Genomic DNA, 22723 nt, shown 5'->3' on the forward strand with positions numbered 1-22723 from the left:
CATGCTCACCATACATCTGGATAAGTTCCTTGAGGGATCTAGTTTCCAAAATGGAGTCACTTGTGGGGGTTTCCACTCTTTAGGCACATCGTGGGCTCTCCAAACGCAACATGGCATCCGCTAATGATTCCAGCAAATTTTGCATTAAAGTCAAATGTCCCTCCTTCCCTTCCGAGCCCTGACATGGGCCCAAACAGTAGTTTCCTCCACATATGGGGTATCGGCGTGCCCAGGAGAAATTGCACAACAAATTTTGGGGTCCAATTTTCCCTGTTACCCTTGTGAAATAAAAAAAATTTGGGGCGAAACTAAAATTTGTGTGAAAAAAAGTTAAATGTTCATTATTTCCTTCCACATTCAATTAATTCCTGTGTAGCACCTAAAGGGTTAATAAACTTCTTTAATGTGAGTTTTTAGAATGGTGTCGCTTTTGGGTATTTTCTGTCATATAGATCCCTCAAAGTCACTTCAAATGTGATGTGGTCCCTAAAAAAAAAAATGGTTTTGCAAATTTTATTGTAAAAAGGAGAGATTGCTGGTCAACTTTTAACCATTATAACTTCCTAACAAAAAAAAATAAGTTTCAAAATTTGTGCTGATGTAAAGTAGACATGTGGGAAATGTCATTTATTAACTATTTTGTGTGACATAACTCTCTTATTTAAGGGCATGAAAATTAAAATTCAAATAAATTTTACCACTGACATGAAGTACAATATGCCATGAGAAAACATTCTCAGAATTAGTGGTATCTGTTGAAGCGTTCCAGAGTTATTACCATTACCTCTTAAAGTGACAATGGTCAGAAATGAAAAAATTGGCCTGGTCAGGAAGGTGAAAATAGGGTTCGGGGTGAAGGGGTTAAAAAATATGATGGCCTTCACAGCCCCTACTCAGTATGATAGCTCTCATAGCTCTGCACTCAGTATGCTGGCCCCCATAACCGCTCACATAGTATTCTAATTCCCACAGTCTACTTCTCATTCAGTATGTTGGTGCCATAGTCCCCCACTCAGTATGATGGCATCACAGGCAGCCACCCAGTATGATGGCTGCACAGTCTCTGACTCAATATGATGGCCCCACAGCCTTCACAGTATCATAGCTCTCAGATCACCTCACTTATTTTGATGACCCCCACAGTTCACCCCAACTCAGTATGATGGCACTACAGTCCCTCATTCAACATGCTGGTGTCACAGCCCACCACTCAGTATGATGGCCCCACAGTCCCCCATCCAGTATGATGGCACCACAGTCTCCCACTCAGTATGATAACCCCATAGCCAACCGCCACTCAGTATGGTATGACGTCCCTGCAATTTCCCACTAAGTATGAGGGTCCTAACAGCCCCCCATAAGCAAGATGGCACAACAGTAACCCACTCATTATGATGGTGTCACAGTCCTCCACTCCCTATGATGCCATCAGAAATATTGAGATTTAAAAAAAAAAAATAATTAAACTCTACTCACCTCAACCCCGATCCTTCGACTCACTGCTCAGGTCTGTGCAGTGTAAGTACCGAGGCAGGCACGATGTAGTGACATAATCACACTAGCAGTGCACAAAGTGTCAGACTCACAGGTGCAGGCTGAATGGTATATTGGCTGTTGGCTCCCATATCATTGGAATGCGGATACCGCTGAAATTGTGTTGATGGGTGGGTGGGGGCGGGCATAGCGGCTGCATGTTCTGCCACTGTGGACTGTATATCTCTGGGTCTATAATGAAACAAAATCTTTAATGATTTATGATCTAACATTGATTCAGTATGAAAACCATGGATGTCTTATCTAAAGAAACCGATCTTATACCAGCTCACATACATACATTGAACTACATATATGCTGATACCTCGATTCCACTTACCCTTGTTTATGTTTTCCTATTGTGTTGTAAAATGTATTTTATTAAGTTCTTTTATCCCTTCTCGCTTATTATGTTTTTTTAATATGTTCTGTGTTTTGTTGTATATTCTATGCAATGTTTATGTACCTAAAATACCTGACTATTATCGAATATTTTTTATTTTGTTTATATTCCCTTTTTCTGCTGTAAAAAAATGTAAATAAAAAACATTGAAAGGAATCTGTCAGTAGGATCGACCCACCTAAGTCGTCTATATGGGCATGTAGGTTATAGAAAGTTTAATTCCAGAGCAGTGTTCCCCAAATCCAGTCCTCAAGAGCCACCAACAGATCATGCTTTCAGGATTTCCTTAATATTGCCAAGGTGATAATTCCATCACCTGTGCAATGCTAAGAATTCCTGAAAACATGCACTGTACGTGGCTCTTCAGGACTGGAGTTGGGGAACACTGTTGCAGAGAAATCCATATTTTTCTTGATTTGTAAATGAACTGTTGAGATCTATGTGCTAGACACAAATCTCTGAGAATCTGCCTCTAGAGCTTATTTTAAAGGTCTGAGCCTGATTACAAGTAACATTGTACTGCAGAGCTGACCTTTGCCTCATTACAAACAGATCTGCAGCTGAAACTCTCTTTTCATAGTGCTGTTAACTCAATTGTTCTGCCCCTCCCCAACACTGGCTGCCTGTGAGATGGAAGCTGAAGAAATGTTAGTGGTAATCAGGCACAGCTTTATGGTAGAGCTGACTGCACTATGAAAGGAGAGCTACAACTTTAGATGTGTCTGTAATGAGACAAAGTTCAGCTCTGTTGTACTGTGTTAGTTTATAATCACACTCAGCTCTGCAATGAGAAGATGAGACTGTCAGTCAATACATGTTTCACACTGCTAACGCCACCTTTCATTTAAAATAAGCTGTGGAGGCAGACTTGTGTCTGGCCCTTAGATCTTACCAGATCATTTACATATTAATAAAAATGTTATTCAAGGTATAATTTTGTTAAACTTTCTTTGTAGTGCGTGCCAATAGGATTGGACATCAATGTAATATAGGTGGGAGTTCATCACCCGAAATCCACAACAATCAGCTATTATCTGCTCTGGCAACTGCCATATATAAACAGTTCATGGAGTGGAACACCAGAGCTACATACACGGTTTAGTAGCCGCTTCCGAGTACTGCAGTCTAGCTTTTATTCTTTTCAATAGGAATTGGTCCACATTATTCTGTTGAAACAAGGGACCAAATTCTAAAGAAAAATGTAGGACAGGGAAAACTGCAACAAGTTAGATTAGTTAAGTGACATGATAGGCCTACCTTAAAAGATGTGTTTTTAGGAAACTCTTAAAATGTGGACATTGGGAACTAACCTGATTGCCTGGAGTAGAGCATTCTTGAGAGCTGGTGTAGCATGAGAAAAGTCTTATTGATGAAAGTGGTAGCTTTGAATTATGGAGGATATTAGTCTTAGATCATTGGCAGAATGGAAAGCACAAGGCAGTTGACATTGTAAATAGCTTTTTGGTTGAGGATAGGTATACAGCGAGAAATAAGTATTGAACACGTCACCAATTTTCTAAGTACATGTATTTCTAAAGGTGATATTGACATGAAATTCTCATCAGATGTTGGTAACAACCCATCCATCCATAAAGGCAAAGAAATCTAACCATAGAGGTGCGTAAATTAAGTTATGTGTAGCAATGAGAAATGACACAGGGAAAAAGTATTGAACACATGAAGAAAGAGGTGCAAAAAGCCATGAAAAGTCATGACACCAGCTGAAATCTATCAATAATTAGAAAACAATCATGAAAAATAATATCAGCTGGTTAAATTGTTGCCTTATAAAAAGGTGTCCCATTACCAAGGTGGAACACAAGAAACATCTCATGAATGATGGGTAAAACCAGTGACCTGTCTCAAGACCTTCACAACTTAGCCGCCGGGCGGTATTCATCTCTTGCGCCCCGGCACATTACATGAAGGTGGGGGTCCTATCTGGGTGTGTGGACTTGTGCTGTGGGGACACTTGCAAGCCGCATGTAATCGATGACTTCTGGTTGGCCAGGATCAGATTTTTGACAGTTCAGTGAGGGAGACCACCAGACAAATATAAACTTTTTACTAAACTATATTTTGCTGGGGATTATATACAGTAGATAGCGGGTGCACAATTTTATGAACATTTCCTTCACAGCATGAAGCATTTTCCACACAGTTCCAATTTTTTCCTCTTTACTTGATCGTTTTCTATCTTCACCATCCCTCTCTACTTCACCACAACCCAGCTCAGTACTACAGTCCAGTTAGCAAGAGTCCTATTCTCAACCCGCAGTTCCGTGTCTTCTTTCCCCTCTAGGGAATAATATTGCCAGTATGGCAGGTAATTAACTGCTCGCCGTGCAACTCCCGCCCGCAGCACTCTTTTCATCTCACATACTCTGTCCAGTCTTGATTGTTACCGCTTGGAGTTATAAACTCTGGGCCATACTGCTTGGCATCCTTCCGATGGATTCGTCTCCAATTGATCACACTGCTTTCGGTCACATCTCTCCTACTTTCTGCTAGGATCTCACTATCCTCTGTCTCGGTCTCCGCGCATGTTACGGACACCCACATCATGCATCACTGCTCACATCAGACCTTAGTCTGCTTTCTATGCTCACTGGGTCCTTTCTGACAGGAAACTGTCTCTGTCTCTTTACCTTAGACCCTCCCACTTTGGGCTAGTCCCAATCGTTAACTCAAATTTTCCCTACCATTGGGAAACACACAATACCAACGTTATTAACACATGTCACAGTTCACATTAAACAATATAATACACTTGTTCTTCAAGATGGAATGGGGGCAATATGTCCATCTCCTTACAGTAGTGCTGGAGTGCTATGAGGTGAAGAACTATAGGTTAGGTGTCATCAGTGTAGACTTCTGAAAGCCAAATCTACTGATAGTTAGTCCAATTGGGCTGTGTATAGAGAAAAGGGAAGACTTAGGACTGATCTCTGTGGAACCCCGGCAGTAGGAAGAAGAGAAGTATAGGAGTAAACAAATAAAGATGGAAGATATAGGAAGAGAACCAAGAAAGATCAGTATCCTTATGGCCAATAGATTGGAGCATGTTGATTAGGAGTTGATATAAATATATTGCTCATGGGTCAATCATTTGGCGGAAAAAAAGTAACAGCATGCTGGGCTTTGTGTTCTTCCTTTTTGATGGAATCTTCCCAGCAGATGTGAACCTAACCTAAAACAGCTGATTGTTTAGATACTTCTTTATCAAGAGTGTTAGTAGGCTCTGGCTATTAACACTCAGATGCTATTCTAGGATGGGGACAATGATTGAACTTACTGTTGTGAATGTGATTTGCTACTTTCTAAAATTCATAGTTGTTAAGTAGATCAGAGCAGAATATGTAATGTACCTATAATAATGACCAATTAATTGATAGCCTTTTCTTAGGTTTTAGGTCTTTTGTCATAAATGTTTGATTGGGGTGAAAAAAAGAATGGAATCGAGCTACAGAACCAGGCACAGGCCATTGGATCCCTCTCCTACAGTTCCTTTTCTTTTGCTGTTTTTTTCATCAATCCCATTGTTCTGAACAAGAAGTGCATTTTTTTATTTATTTCTAATGTTTTAAGAAACCATTGAACATTTATAGTTACGTATAGTTATATAATTACATAGGTTAAAAAAGACAGATACATCAAGATCCAGCTTTCTCGACCAATTATCTATTGCTAGACCGTTTATAACCAATCATGCCATTGGCTATTTGTAAAACATCAAGCTATTTTTTAAATAACTTCTCTAAACTTAACCTTTCCCTCTTTTTCTAGATTTTTCTAATTTGTCTCTTATTTATACACATTTATAATAATATTATTAGAATTTATTCTTAATTTTCCTAGACTAAAAATTGTTTACAAAACTTTTATTTGTCTGCTTAAAGAGGACAAATTCTGACTCCATAGCTAGACTGAGTGTGTGGGGCACTTGAGAGACCGTTTCTGTGGCTCTCTATGTACCATTACTCAAAAAGTGATTTCATCAGATAGTTTGACTCGACTGTAGAGGCACATGTGAAGATTCCAGAAGAAGGTTTATTTTCCAGTTGTACTTATGCACAATTACAGTAGGTAAAAAGAACTTACTCTGAACCAGAGATGCAGACACGTGTGCCTCTCAACATGGCTCACATACAGAATTAGGAAGAAGAAGGGAGAGGTTATTGACATCAGAGCTACATCAGAGCTAAAGGGAGAGAGGAAGGACAGACTTCTAAAAGGGACAAACCTTGTTGCATAGCAACCAAATGGCAGGACAATGAAATACAACATAGTCTATGTGATTCCTAAATCATGGGGCATGACAGGACCTGTTACATGCTGAAAAAAATCAAGATAAATACCTAATAAATACGCTGAGCTGCCCAAGATTGTGACAATCTTTTACATTTTGCTCTGTTATTCCATTGCAGATATATTCAAATATGTCGCCTTGCTAGCAGAGTATGTGAAATCTTTGCTTGTAATGCAAGTGGCTATTTTTGGTCATTTTCTCTGGGAACGTGCGCTTTCACTCTTCCCTCCCAGACGCTGTCAATCACAGCTCAGGGTCTGAGACTGCTAAATGAGATGCGGAGCTGTGATGTCACGGGTGTATCAAGTGTGACAGACAGTCGCTCTGGATCTGGCTGTAGAAGATCACTGCGCTTGGCATTGCAGACGCCTTCTTGATCCTCTCATCTCTGTAGTGTAGTGATATCCTTCTTCCTTTAGGACCCAGCAGCAACCTCCACCTTTTACTGCTAATTGAAACACCTTTGCTTGGTAGTTAAAAACTCCTAGTATCTCCAGCCTCAATTTTTTTTAGCAAGTAATAGGTCTTATTTACATTTTTTAGAACCTACTTTATTTGTTGGTCATAGTTTGAATCTACTAGTGGTGTATTATTTCTTCCTATTTTCCTGGACACATATGACTAACTTTATGTTGTTATCATATATGATTTGTTTAAGAACATTCTGCTATTCTGGGTTTACTTGCTCAATGTGTATGGTGGAGGAGTAGGTTTTCTCCTGTCAGATAACTGCTCCTCCACCCAAATCCCACTGCCACCCTCTGTTACTCTCCCCTCTTTTGAAGTGCACTGTGTGCGCATCTACTCCCCCTCCAACTGGCTATCATCTACCGCCCTCCAGGACCAGCCACCACCTTCTTTAACCACTTCACCATCTAGCTACTTAATTTCCTTTCCGCTGACATCCCCACTATCATCATGGGTGACTTCAACATCCCCATTGACACTTCCCTCCCTCAGCTGTCTCTAAGCTTCTATCCCTCACTTCCTCCTTCAGCTTTGCTCAATGGTCTTCCACAGCCACTCACAAAGATAGCCACACTCTGGACCTCATCTTCGCCCACCTCTGTTCCCTATCTAACTCACCTCTCCCTCTTTCTGAACACAACCTACTTACATTCTCAACCCTCTCCTCTCTAGGCCACAATTCCCACTCCACAAAGTTAAACACCTTGACCTACACTCACTCTCCGAATCCCTTCTCCCTCTTACAGACATTAGTTCCTTACATGATGCAGATGTTGCTGCCGCTTTATACAACACCACAACAGCTGCAGCTCTCAATTCGGTTGCTCCCCTCACACATACAAAAGCTCACACAATCAACAGGCAACCGTGGCACACCAGCCAAACCAAAGAACTGCGACTGGCCTCCAGGGTTGCTGAGCATAGATGGAAAAGGTCCCACTCCAATGAGAACTTTATCACATTCAACAGTCCCTCACTACCTTCAAGTCCACATTCACTGCAGCAAAACAAACATACTTCTCATCTCTCATATCCCCCCTGTCTCACAACCCTAAACAGCTATTCAACACCTTCAATTCTCTTCTCCGTTCCCCAGCGCCTCCTCCCTCTCCTCTCATCTTAGCTGAAGACTTTGCCTCATTCTTCAAACAGAATATTGACACCATCAGACTAAGCTTTTGCCTAAAGTCCCCACAGCCCCTCCTCGCATCTACTCAATCCTCCTCCTCCAAAACCACCATTATGGAAGATCAATTTTCCCTTTTACTCTCTAAATCACACCTCTCCACCTGTGAACTTAACCCAATCTCGTCCCACCTCATCCCCAACCTTATCACAATCTTCATCCAAAGCCTAACCAACCTTTTCAACCTGTCACTAACAACTGGTGTCTTCCCCTCATGCTTCAAACATGCCTCGATCACACTCATCCTCAAAAAGCTCTTCCTTGACCTATCCTCTCTGACTAGCTATCGCCCCATATCACTTCCCCGCTATGCCTCAAAACTACTGGAACAACATATCTATTTTGAACTGTCCTCCCACCTCTCCTCCTGCTCCCTCTTTGACCGCTTACAATCTGGCTTCCAACCGCACAATTCTTCTGAAACTGCCCTGACTAAAGTCACCAACGACCTACTAACCACCAAATCAAAGCGGCACTACTCTGTCTTATTCCTCCTGGACCTGTCATCTGCCTTTGACACAATGGACCATTCCCTCTTACTAGACTCTCTCATCTCTCGGCATCACAGACTTGGCCCTATCTTGCATCTCCTCATACCTAACAGACAGGACATTCAGTGTCTCCTACTCACACACCACCTCTTCATCTCGCCCCCTATCTGTCGGTGTCCCCCAAGGTTCAGTTCCAGGGCCCCTGCTCTTCTCCATTTACACCTTCTACTTGGGACAGCTCATAGAGCCCCACGGCTTTCAGTATCACCTCTGTGCTGATGACACACAGATCTAACTCTCTGGACCTGATATCTCCTCCCTACAAACCAGAATCCCGCAATGTCTGTCCGCTATTTCATCCTTCTTCTCTGCTAGATTTCTAAAACTTAACATGGATAAAACAGAATTCATCATCTTTCCCCCGTCTCACTCAACCCCCCCCATCTGACCTATCTATCAACGTCAATGGCTGTCCACTCTCCCCAGTCCCGTAAGCTCGCTGCCTCGGGGTAACCCTGGACTCTAATCTCTCCTTCAAACCACATATCCAAGCCCTTTCCACTTCCTGCCGACTCCAACTGAAAAATATCTCCCAGACCTGCACATTCCTCAACCACGAATCTGCAAAAACACTAGTGCATGCCCTCATCACCTTCCGCCTCGACTACTGCAACCTCCTGCTCTGTGGCCTCCCTTCTACCACTCTCGCGCCCCTCTAATCTATCCTAAACTCTGCTGCCCGACTAATCCACCTGTTCCTCCGCTATTCCCCGGCCTCTCCTCTTTGTCAATTCCTTCACTGGCTCCCCATTGCCTAGAGACTCCAGTTTAAAACCCTAACCTTGGCATACAAAGCCATCCACAACCTGTCTCCTCCATACATTTGTGACCTAGTCTCCGGGTAGTTACATGCACGCAACCTCCGATCCTCACAAGATCTCCTTCTCTACTCCCCTCTTATCTCCTCTTCCCACAATCGCATACAAGATTTCTCCCAATCATCTCCCCTACTCTTGAACGCTCTACCCCAACACATCAGACTCTCGCCTACAGTGGAAACCTTCAAAAGGAACCTGAAGACCCACCTCTTCCGACAAGCCTACAACCTACATTAACCACCGCTCCACCATACCGCTGCATGACCAGCTCTACCCTCACCTACTGTATCCTCACCCATCCCTTGTAGACTGTGAGGCCTCGCGGGCAGGGTCCTCTCTCCTCCTGTACCAGTCGTCATGTTTTGTTCAAGATTATTGTAATTGTTTTTGTTATGTATACCCCTTTTTCACATGTAAAGCACCATGGAATAAATGGTGCTATAATAATAAGAATTTTATATATGTACCACATTTTGTATTATAAATTTTAAGGTTTTTTACTTTTACAAAGCAAAAAATATGTTACAAAATAATAGTGATAATATTGTGAGACATCTTATGTTCTGGATTGTATATTTCAGTACGGATAGTAAATGGTTTATGTCCTTGTTTACTTTCAGGTAAAGGATTTAGTAGGGGAGCAGCTCTTTAGCCGCTTTGATCGTCTCCTCCTGCAATCAAGCTTGGATTTAATGGCTGATGTTGTTTACTGCCCACGTCTGAGCTGTCAAACCCCAGTCATGGTGGAGCCAGAGGGTACAATGGGCATTTGCTCAGTTTGCCAATATGCATTTTGTATTCTTTGTAAAATGACCTTTCATGGAATCTCTCCTTGCAATATACCTGAAGGTCCTGAAGGTATGTTCAGTAACTCGGCAAACACTATTCCTGTAGTTATGCGTCTCAAAAGTCTTCATTAGTTTTGACAGGATTACAACTTTAAGCACTAGCTTTATAGGCTACTGTATCTCCTATTCATCACATGTAGCAGTGCACAGCAGAATAGCAAGCATTTGGTCCAACTATCATGTCCTATAATGGTCAATACTCCATCAAATAATGTGGATACAAACAACAAAATATGATGTCGGTGGGTGTGGACCAACTGAGCCACTGGCCAGGCTTATCCTGTAGGGGCGTGACTAAGTAGCTACCTGGTCTTAGCTAGAGCCTCTGATGGTGAGCATAGGCTTGGGCCGCAGGATAGCCACCAGGTGCCACTCCAGGGCAGTGCCCGGACCTGCAGCAGCTGACCAACGGGTCAAGGCAGGTATGCGCGGTACAGAAAGCACAGGCAGAGATGTAGTCAGACAGTATGAGGTCGGGGCAGGCAGCACAGGTTCAGGATACAGAGCCTAGGTCCGGAGTGGAGAAATCAGATGGAACAGGTGGACAAGCCAGGTCGGTAACATGAGACTAACCAGGAACAGACCTTGACTAGAAGATAGAACAGAACACTAACTAGAACCAAAGCTCAGGCAAGGAGTGGAGGGAGGAGCTGCCTAATATATCCCCTGCTGGCAGTGGATAGGCCTAATCTCTATTAGCCTCCCTATAGCCAGGTGGAGACGGTCTGACACAAGGGGAAGCAGAACGGTGACCTCAGTGAGTAGGACGGCGCTGAGTCGGTGTGCGAATTACCAATGTGACAGAAACCCAGATGAGGTTCCAACTGTGAAGGATCTCCTTTATACCCTTTTAAATGGAACCTGTCAACTGAATAACTCTGTCCAAACCGTGGTTAGCATGAATCATAGCATAGTGGCATGAATGCAGCCTGGTATATTTTTCTCTAAAATGTTCAGGTGTTTCAGAGATAATGTACTTTGAAGATCTGCGCAGACACCACCGCTGGACATGAGACCAGTTTGACGCAAATCCCAGCTGACTCTTCTCAACACTGCTAGATGTGATTCACAGGTCTCTCCCTTGTGTTTATGTACTGTAGGAAGAGTCCTTTCAATCACCTAGAGCTGGGAGAAGCTGACTCTTTAAAGTATATTTTCTGGAAAGATGTGAGTTTACCCATGCCATACATGTTTACATTCACACGTATGTCATAGAAATTGTAAATATGCAAAAATACATCAAACAATTTTTGCATGCAAACTATATTATTTGCTTTTTTGATTGTTTATAAATTGGACTGTCACATTTCCCTTTCTCCTTCTTTCTTTCAATTCCAATCAAATAACTGTTGCATACCTTCATTTTACCAGGTTATCATACATAAGGCATAACATCTCTTTATGTTACTAGTGATATGGGCACACTAGGAAGTAATTCTCATTAACCTTGTAGTGTCTCTACATATTAGAGATTGCAGACCATTGGACAGTGTCTCTTCACTCACAGTTAGAATAACTCGCCAGGACGGTCCCGCACTGGTCACAGGAAAAAGCCACAGTCCACCTGAGACAAATGACAGGATTCTAGATGAGATAAGAACAATTATACAGTGCTGGTGTAGATCAACAGTATACACTGTCTTTTTTTACTGCTGGGGGCACTTGGACAGCAGCATCTACTGCTCTACTGATGCCATGAGCTTCCAGGCTGAAGGCTCCTACAGCAGCTGCTCACTCACAGCAACTCACATTCAAAGCTATGAGATCACTAGCCGCTCACAGAAGCTCCTCTGCTCACCTTGCTCCCCTTACCTCCAATTCCCCATCCTTTCAGTTCAGTGTGTCATGGATGCACAAAAGGTGAGGGTTCCTAATGTTGGCGGCTAGGTGGCGCACTAGTGCACTCTGTCAGCATGATAGAAAAACAGACAGAAGTGTGTACAAACGTACATTACATTATCCAGTGTCATAACAGACCCCCTTATATACATGATTCTGAGACAAACCAATAATTGGCTTTAAAGCTTACCTGCTGTGGACTACATTCGGCCAAAGTTTTTGGCCAAATGATTTCCTGCTTATTTCATAATAATGGCTTTAAGGGGATATCTTGTCTTCTTTTCTCTGGAGCTCACCGGTCCCTCACTCCCTAGCCTAACGGCTTTCCTCTTAGTTGAGGGTCGTGTGCTCCTGCTCGATTGACCGTTCGGACCAGTCCTTTTAGCACTGCTGGCCAAAACTATGCCCTCCCCGAGGCTGCTGTGTAAGACAGTTTTGCTTCTGCAGCATAGGAGAAACACAGGAGCAAGGCAGCTGGTCGAGATCAAGAGCTAACAGCTTCCTCCAGGGATGCTGGATGGCTTCAGTGCAGTGCTTACAAGGTCAATAGAAAAGAGCTTGTAAGTATTATGTACGTTTGGTCATCAATGCAAGACCACAGGCAAGGAGATACAGTAATTTTTAGGGGAACGGTGAACAATTTTAATAGTTAAACTGGAAAGATGGGAATATCCCTCTAATAATATCAGAATATCAGCTGTATTTTTCTTTTGCATTTTTATGCAGACTTCATATGGTAAAGTTATGCTTGTTCTCTTGATATTTTTCAGAAAATATTGCTGATCTGAGTGAAGAGGATCTGACTGCTGAAGAGGAAAATAGGAGACGCGTGGAGAAGTCAGTTCAAAGGATGCAGAATAGAGAGTGGATAAAGATGAACTCCAAGAGCTGTCCTGGTTGTAAAGTTCCTATTGAGGTAAAATAGCAAAGACCTCATGAGAGAACTGTCTTCCTACTAAATCAGTTCTTTAGAAGGCACATAGGGAAGTTCTACATCTTGAAATCTGAGAGAAAAGATGCCCAACTCACTAACATTGCTGACTTTTAGAAAGAACAATTCTTCCCATGTATAGATAGCTGTTGGACAATAGCGGACTTGACCATCTCTCCCTTGAGTATGCAAAGATAATTTGGCTGTGAGCACATGTTTAATTTAATAGTAAGAAGCTACTAATTCTCTAAGATCTGGTAACATGTCACTGAGGAACAAAGAGTTGAGCATGTCGATGCCAAAATGTTAAATTTTTGTTTTCTCAGTAGAGGAAAATATATCTTTGTACCATGTTAGCCAGTAGATAGAAAAATATTAACATTTGAGAGTCCTCAGCGGTTGATACCTATTAATGGCTAGCTGACAAAAATGGTAACAAATTTCAAGCTTTCAGGACTACTTAGATCTCTTGAGCCTGATGAAGAGACCTGAGTAGTCTCGAAAGTTTGCTATTTGTTACCATTTTTTCAGTTAGCCATTAAAAGGTATCAACCGCCGAGGACGCTCAAATTTTAATATTTGTTTTCTCAGTGACATCTGGGACAGTTAGACTTCCCTAAATCAGCTAAAATGTATCTGTGTATATAATTTATGGCTCTTTTCAGGCCTTTTTCATATGTTCAGATTTCTGAAAAGCATTCAGATATTCCATATTTCGCCCCTCCCTCATTGATAAAGGAAAAGGGAATAAGTAGCTGTTAGACAGTTCTGGGTTTGGCTTATCTAGCATGAAAACAAATGATCCAGCCTGTTAAAACATGTCTGATCCATTTTTTCCCAATGGGGACGAGTCGGGAACCCCACATACACAAAATCTATTTGAATGATACCAGCATATTTGCCCAGTTAACATTCATCAAATCCAGCACGTCCATGGGCAAATTACTGTGACATATTCTAGAGACATTTCAGTAGCTCACATTCTGAGGTCTAGAAACTTGTGCCTCTACTGATTTTCAGCATCGCTGGGCAGCTAAACCACTTTGTAACCACTTCTAATGAAAATCTCTTTCACAACACTAAGTAAACGGACATTGATTTGAATGGCTGAATGGTTCCTTTTGTAGGAAAGTACCGTAACTGAAATTGCTGTGTGGCATTGAGTAGGTTTGATGGCGAAATAGAAGTGCTGAGGACCCTACATTCAGGAAATCAGTGGTGGTGGAAGTTTGAGATTTTGAACTCTATATAAAATATTTCAAAATATCAATCATGGATAGATTATTCAATGACATAATTTTTTTTCTTCCACAGAAAAATGATGGTTGTAACAAAATGACCTGCTCCAAGTGTAAGGAGTTCTTCTGCTGGCTCTGTTTGACAATACTGCCTCAAGACTTCCCATATCAACATTTCCAGGATCCTGCTGAATGCTTAAATAGGTATATATGCAACATTGTTTTAGAAAAATGGATTAACAAGTTCTTCAGAGCTGTTGTTGATAAAGGGGGTTATATATTGTTATATATTCAGGCAGTCCACAACTTACGAACATCCGACTTCTGTATGAACACTAGTTATGAATGTCGGCTAGTAAAAGAACCTCACCTAAATACCTCACCGCTGGCCTCTCCGTCCACCTCTCTGCTCACCGCCCACCATTCAGTAAACATCTCTCCGCCATCGTGTAGCTTCTGTGGTGTGCGAGGGTAGAAAGAAAAGGACCGGATGGCAGGCCGCAAGTAGCGGGGTAGCTGGAATGGTCAGCAGTGAGGTATTAGCTTTTTTTTTAATCTTGCCATGTTCCAACTTACATACATTTTCAGGTCATGAACAAACCTACAGAACATACAGTGGAGAAAATAAGTATTTGATACACTGCCGATTTTGCAAGTTTTCCTACCTACAAAGAATGGAGAGGTCTGTAATTTTTTTCATAGGTACGCTTCAACTGTGAGCAACAGAATCTAAAAATAAATCATACAAATGTGATTGTCTGTTTTTTTTTTTTTAAATAATTAAATTGTATTTTATTGCATGAAATAAGTATTTGATGACCTACCAACCAGCAAGAATGCTGGCTCTCACAGATCTGTAAGAAGCCCTCCTACTCTTCACTCATTACCTGTATTAATTGCAACTGTCTGAACTCGTTACCTATATAAAAGACACCTGTCCACTCACTCAGTCAATCATACTCCAACCTCTCCACCATGGCCAAGACCAAAGAGTCTAAGGACACGAGGGACAAAATTGTATACCTGCACGAGGATGGGATGGGCTACAGGTCAATAGGCAAGCAGCTTGGTGAAAAGGCAACAACTGTTGGCACATTTATTAGAAAATGGAAGAAACACAAGATGACTGTCAATCTTCCCCGGTCTGGGACTCCATGCAGGATCTCATTTAGTAGGATAAGGATGTTTCTGAGAAAGCTCAGGAATCAGCCCAGAACTACATGGGAGGACCTGGTCAATGACCTGAAGAGAGCTGGGACAACAGTCTCAAACATTACCATTAGTAACACACTATGCAGCCATGGATTAAAATCCTGCAGGGCACGCAAGGTCCCCCTGCTCATGCCAGCACTTGTCCAGGCCTATTTGAAGTTAGCCAATGACCATCTGGATGATCCAGACTAGGTATTGGAGAAGGTCATGTGGTCAGATGAGACCAAAATAGAGCTTTTTGGTATCAACTCCACTTGCCTTGTTTGGAGGAAGAAGAAGGATGAGTACAACCACAAGAACACCGTCCCAACCGTGAAACATCATACTTTTGGGAGTGCTTTTCTGCAAAGGAGACAGGACGACTGCACCGTATTGAAGGAAGGATGGATGGGGTCATGTATCTCGAGATTTTGGCCAACAACCTCCTTCCCTCAGTAAGAGCATTGAAGATGGGTCGTGGCTCGGTCTCCCTGCATGACAATGTCCTGAAACACACAGCCAAGGCAACTAGGGAGTGGTTCCGTAAGAAGCATTTCAAGGTCCTGGAGTGGCCTAGCCAGTCTACAGACCTGAACCCAATAGAAAATCTTTGGAGGGAGCCGAAACTAAATGTTTCAGCAACAGCCCCAAAACATGAAATATCTGGGGAAGATCTGTATGGAGGAGTGGGCCAAAATCCATGCTGCAGTATGTGCAAACTTGGTCAAGAACTACAGGAAACGTCTGATTGCAAACAAAGGTTTCTGTACCAAATATTATATTCTGTTTTTCTATTGAATCAAATACTTATTTTATGCAATAAAATGTAAATCAAGTATGTAAAAATCATACAATGTGATTTTCTGGATTTTTTTTAAGATTCTGTCTTACAGTTGAAGTGTACCTATGATAAACATTACAGACCTCTCCATTCTTTGTAAACTTATTTTTCCCACTGTATCTAGCCTGTATCCTGGGGACTGCCTAATATATATATATATATATATATATATATATATATATATACAGTACAGACCAAAAGTTTGGACACACCTCATTTAAAGATTTTTCTGTATTTTCATGACTATGAAAATTGTGCATTCACACTGAAGGCATCAAAACTATGAATTAATACATATGGAATTATAGACTTAACAAAAAAGTGTGAAACAACTGAAAATATGTCTTATATTCTAGGTTCTTCAAAGTAGCCACCTTTTGCTTTGATGACTGCTTTGCACACTCTTGGCATTCTCTTGATGAGATTCAAGTGGTAGTCACCGGAAATGGTCTTCCAACAATCTTGAAGGAGTTCCCAGAGATGCTTAGCACTTGTTGGCCCTTTTGCCTTCACCCTGCGGTCCAGCTCACCCCAAACCATCTCGATTGGGTTCAGGTCTGGTGACTGTGGAGGCCAGGTCATCTGGCGTAGCACCCCATCACTCTCCTTCTTGGTCAAATAGCCCTTACACAGCCTGGAGGTGTGTTTGAGGTAATTGTACTGTTGAAAAATAAATGATGGTCCAACTAAACGCAAACCGGATGGAATAGCATGCAGCTGCAAGATGCTGTGGTAGCCATGCTGGTTCAGTACGCCTTCAATTTTGAATAAATCCCCAACACTGTCACCAGCAAAGCACCCCCACACCATCACACCTCCTCCTCCATGCTTCACGGTGGGAACCAGGCATGTAGAGTCCATCCGTTCACCTTTTCTGCATCGCACAAAGACACGGTGGTTGGAACCAAAGATCTCAAATTTGGACTCATCAGACCAAAGCACAGATTTCCACTGGTCTAATGTCCATTCCTTGTGTTCTTTAGCCCAAACAAGTCTCTTCTGCTTGTTGTCTGTCCTTAGCAGTGGTTTCCTAGCAGCTATTTTACCATGAAGGCCTGCTGCACAAAGTCTCCTCTTAACAGTTGTTGTAGAGATGTGTCTGCTGCTAGAACTCTGTGTGGCATTGACCTGGTCTCTAATCTGAGCTGCTGTTAACCTGCGATTTCTGAGGCTGGTGACTCGGATAAACTTATCCTCAGAAGCAGAGGTGACTCTTGGTCTTCTTTTCTTGGGGCAGTCCTTATGTGAGCCAGTTTCTTTGTAGCGCTTGATGGTTTTTGCAACTGCACTTGGGAACACTTTAAAAGTTTTCCCAATTTTTCGCACTGACTGACCTTAATTTCTTAAAGTACTAATGGCCACTTGTTTTTCTTTACTTAGCTGTTTTTTTCTTGTCATAATAAAAATTCTAAAAGTCTATTCAGTAGGACTATCAGCTGTGTATCCACCAGACTTCTGCACAACACAACTGATGGTCCCAACCCCATTTATAAGGCAAGAAATCCCAATTATTAAACCTGACAGGGCACACCTGTGAAGTGAAAACCATTTCCGGTGACTACCTCTTGAAGCTCATCAGGAGAATGCCACGAGTGTGCAAAGCAGTCATCAAAGCAAAAGGTGGCTACTTTGAAGAACCTAGAATATAAGACATATTTTCAGTTGTTTCACGATTTTTTGTCAAATATATAATTCCACATGTGTTAATTCATAGTTTTGATGCCTTCAGTGTGAATGTACAATTTTCATAGTCATGAAAATACAGAAAAATCTTTAAATGAGAAGGTGTGTTCAAACTTTTGGTCTGTACTGTATATATATATATATATATATATATATATATATATATATATATATATATATATATATATATATATATATATATATATACACACACACACAGTGCAGACCAAAAGCTCATCATGAGTGTGCAAAAAAGCAGTCATCAAAGCAAAAGGTGGCTACTTTGAAGAATCTAGAATATAAGACATATTTTCAGTTGTTTCACACTTTTTTGTTAAGTATATAATTCCACATGTGTTAATTCATAGTTTTGATACCTTCAGTGTGAATGTACAATTTTCAGTCATGAAAATACAGAAAAATCTTTAAATGAGAAGGTGTGTCCAAAGTTTTGGTCTGTACTGTATATCTATCTATAATAAAAAAAGAGTGAATCAGAAGTCAGCACTCCAAACTACAGAGAAATTCATAGAAAAAAAATGGACTTTATTGAGCCCAAATGGCGACGGTTTCGGTTCATAGAACTTTTTTCAAGCAGAGTTCAAGTGCAAATGGTGCAACATATATAGGTACAGAAAGTGATTACCATGATTACAATCCATTAGTGCAATACAATATTTTCACAATAAAATATACAATGTGCATACATACATTTCATCATATAATACACATACAGTGATAAGATTAATAAAATCATTTTCTTTCTTTAACATGATCTATATCTCATATAAAGTGATCAATAGTCATGCATAGTTAAAAATCCTGCTTCTGCCACACTGCTCTTGGCGTCCTAGGTTTCACAGTGCACATGATGCACATACTATTCTGTCAGGTGACTGGAGCATAATAGATTCGCCCATATCGTGACATCACTGGGCATGCGCTTTACACTAGCGACCCTGCGGTTGCCTTCTTTAAGAGTGTCTGTTACCACTGTGGGGTTTCCTTCCAATCCTGATGTCATTTAGACATGCGCATAATCAATGTGACTTTGTGGTCCTCTCTATTGAAATGCTTATCTTACAATTGCACATATACTTTGTATCAATGTTGTCACAGATACCATCTTAATTAGGGGAATTATCCCTGTTTGTATACAATGCCTTCAGATTGGTATCAATAAAGTAGTCCCTTTATTCAAAGTCCATGAATATTCAGAGAGGTAACATACTTGTATTCTTTAACCCATTCACCCTTCCATGCAATTCCCTATTCCTAGGTCCATCCATGGAGAGAGATTGAAGGTCAGAGGAGGAATCTTCTTCATATCCCTACCTCTTTCCCAATCTAAGGCGATATATAGGGTAAATCATAATTAATTCCTCTCTACATAAAAGGACAATACTCCATATAATGGAAGGTCATTTTTATCCTCATTTAGTGGAAATTTTAATCACTCCAATTACTATTTGCGTACAATATAAGAAACCCTATTCAATTCTAGGGGAAAACGTTCCCCTTCTTTATATGCATGTTGCTGTAAAATGAGTCGTCTCCTCCATATTTCATGGTGCTAACAGTGACCTGCAAGAAATAGAAAAAATAAATAAATACATTAACAACATATATCTCAGTTATATTATATGTAAAATACCCCAAACTCCATATACTGCTAAATTATTGGAACAGAATCCTCAGGTTATTCCAGCTCTATTGAATTCAACGTTTAATCCATTTGGCTTTAACGTGTTTAATTTATGGATCCACTCAAGTTCCTTCTTCTTTAATAATTTTATCCTGTCACCATCCCGTCTTTGCATAGGGACAGTATCTATAATTCTGAATCTTAATTGTTCCACCGTGTGACCTGCTTCCACAAAATGCTTTGATACAGGTAAGTCCATCCTCCTTTTTCTAATGGAATGCCTATGGTTATTCATGCGGGTTTTAAAATCGCATGTAGTTTCCCCAATATACCAAAATGAACATGGACATTCCAACATGTATATGATATTATCAATCACATGTTAATATTTAATGTGGTATATTTTCTGAGTTTTTGGGTGGATAAATTGATCCCCTTTTCGTATATGTGAACAATTGACGCATGAAAGGCATGGATAGCAACCCTTTCTCTCCCTTCCAGTAATATATGTTTGGGTCATGGTTTTAAAAGAGCCAATATCTGAATGTATTATACATCTAATATTTTTTTTTTCCAATATGAGAATAGGGGAGGATTTCTAAATTCCGGCACACTCGGTAAACATCTTTTTAACATTTTCCAATGATTCCTAACTATATCAGCCACCTGTTCACTTTCCTCACCATATGTTGACACCTTGTGTATTCTATCATCCTTTTTACTCTTATTTGTTGTCTTTAATAAAGTGTCTCTATTTAGCTCACTGGCTTTTTTCTCTTGTTCAATCAAGAGCTTTTGAGGATAACCCCTTGTCCCAAACTTTGTCGGTTTTTTCAAACTATTATGTAAGCCATTTTCACTACTCTCTATTCTTTTAATTCTCAAGTATTGGCTATATGGTTGCGATTTGATCATTTGTTTAGGATGGTGGCTGTTGTACCTTAGAAGATCATTTCGATCTGTCGGTTTGACAAAGAGGGAAGTCGGTAGTTTTCTATTTTCCTGTGTAACAAGAACATCCAAAAATTGAAAAGATTTACAAGAGCTGATTAGTGTAAATTTAATAGTCATATCTATTTCATTTAAATACGTATGGAAGTCCTCCAGTTCCTCCTGTATGCTCTCCTGTGCATCATGGGAGACATGCGCAATGTGAAACCAAGGACGCCAAGAGCAACGTGGCAGAAGCAAGAATTTTAACTATGCATGACTATTGATAAGTGAGTCATACCCCCATACTTATAACTTACACCTGGTATTATTAATTATCAATTCAAGCACTTGTCACTTTATATGAGATATAGATCATGTTCAAGAAAGAAAATGATTTTATTAATCTTATCACTGTATGTGTATTATATGATGAAATGTATGGATATGCACTTTGTATATTTTATTGTGAAACTATTGTATTGCACTAATGCATTGTAATCATGGTAATCACTTTCTGTACCTATATATGTTTCACCATTCGCACTTGAACTCTGCTTGTAAAAGGTTCTATGAACTGAAACGTCGCCATTTCGGCTCAATAAAGTCCATCTTTTTCTAAGAATTTCTCTGTAGTTTGGAATGCTACCTTCTGATTTACTCTTTTTTTTGATATGCTACAGTTTGGACAGACTGTTTTGAGGCCTGGCACCCATCAGTGAGTAATTGTTAAATGGTGCTGTCCAAAGGGGTTTCACTTTGCATTTTGTTAATTGATAAAAATAAACTAGTAACATTTCTATTTTTGAAAGCATTCTTACTTTGCAGAACCTTTTCTACATCTGTTTAAAACTTCTGCATAGTACTGTGCGTATATATACAGTATATATTTATACACACACACACACACAAACGTGGTCAAAATTGTTGGTACCCCTCGTTTAATGAAAGAAAAACCCACAATGGTCACAGAAATAACTTGAATCTGACAAAAGTAATAATAAATTAAAAATCTATGAAAATGAACAAATGAAAGTCAGTCATTGCTTTTTAACCCTGCTTCCACAGAATTTAAAAAAAAATTTAACTCATGAAATAGGCCTGGACAGAAGTGATGGTACCCCTGAAAATAATGTGACAAAAGGGACATGTTAAATCAAGTTGTGTCCACTAATTAGCATCACATGTGTCTACAATCTTGTAATCAGTCAGTGGGCCTGTATATAGGGCTACAGGTACTCACTGTGCTGTTTGGTGATATGGTGTGTACCACACTCAACATGGACCAGAGGAAGCAAAGGAAAGAGTTGTCTCAGGAAATTAGAAAGAAAATTATAGACAAGCATGTTAAAGGTAACGGTTATAAGACCATCTCTAAGCAGCTTGATGTTCCTGTGACTACAGTTGCACATATTATTCAGAAATTTAGGATCCATGGGACTGTAGCCAACCTCTCTGGACGAGGCCGCAGGAGGAAAATTGATGGCAAATAAAAGAGATAAATAATACGAATGGTAACAAAAGAGCCCAGGATAACTTCTAAAGAGATTAAAGGTGAACTTCAAGCTCAAGGAACATCATTGTCAGATCGCACCATCTGTCGTTGTTTGATCCAAAGTGGACTTCATGGGAGACGGCCAAGGAGAACACTATTGTTGAAAAAAATCATAATAAAGCCAGACTGGAATTTGCCAAACTACATGTTGACAAGCCACAAAGCTTCAGGGAGAATGTCCTATGGACAGATGAGACAAAAATGGAAGTGTTTGGCAAGGCACATCAGCTCTATGTTCACAGAAAAAAGGAAGCATATCAAGAAAAAAACACTGTCCCTACTGTGAAACATGGATGAGGCTCTGTTATGTTCTGGGGATGCTTTGCTGCATCTGGCACAGGGTGTCTTGAATCTGTGCAGGGTACAATGAAATCTCAAGACTATCAAGGGATTCTAGAGAGAAATGTGCTGCCCAGTGTCAGAAAGCTTTGGTATTAGTCGCAGGTCATGGGTCTTGCAACAGGATATTGGACTATTCTGAAGTGGCCTTCTATGAGCCCTGACCTAAATCCTATCGAGCATCTTTGGAAAGAGCTGAAACATGCCTTCTGGAAAAGGCAACCTTCAAACACGAGACAACTGGAGCAGTTTGCTCATGAGGAGTGGGCCAAAATACCTGTCGAGAGGTGCAGAAGTCTCATTGACAGTTACAGGAATCGTTTGATTGCTTCAAAAGGATGTTCAACAAAATATTAAGTAAAGAGTACCATCATTCATGTCAAGGCATATTTTAGGAGTTTAATTTTTTTAAAGG

The 22723-nt window shown here is 40.6% G+C and overlaps 1 protein-coding gene across 2 annotated transcripts in view; it reads left to right on the forward strand.

Moving 5' to 3' along the window:
- LOC141165556 (E3 ubiquitin-protein ligase RNF14-like) overlaps positions 1-22723 on the forward strand; it is a 65582-nt gene that overhangs the window by 27185 nt on the left and 15674 nt on the right. Inside the window, exons 5-8 of one of the 2 annotated variants that reach the window (XM_073651250.1) lie at positions 9889-10126; positions 12726-12871; positions 14201-14328; positions 19662-19704. In XM_073651250.1, the coding sequence (XP_073507351.1) occupies positions 9889-10126; positions 12726-12871; positions 14201-14328; positions 19662-19689 (540 nt within the window). In that variant the 3' untranslated portion in view covers positions 19690-19704. Of the gene's footprint in view, positions 1-9888; positions 10127-12725; positions 12872-14200; positions 14329-19661; positions 19705-22723 lie in introns of those variants that run through there. The other variant, XM_073651251.1, reaches the window with a different exon arrangement.

This window comes from Phyllobates terribilis, unplaced genomic scaffold (genome assembly GCF_046119375.1).
Source record: "Phyllobates terribilis strain yellow unplaced genomic scaffold, ASM4611937v1 Scaffold_11__3_contigs__length_659146591, whole genome shotgun sequence".
Classification (NCBI taxonomy): domain Eukaryota; kingdom Metazoa; phylum Chordata; class Amphibia; order Anura; family Dendrobatidae; genus Phyllobates; species Phyllobates terribilis.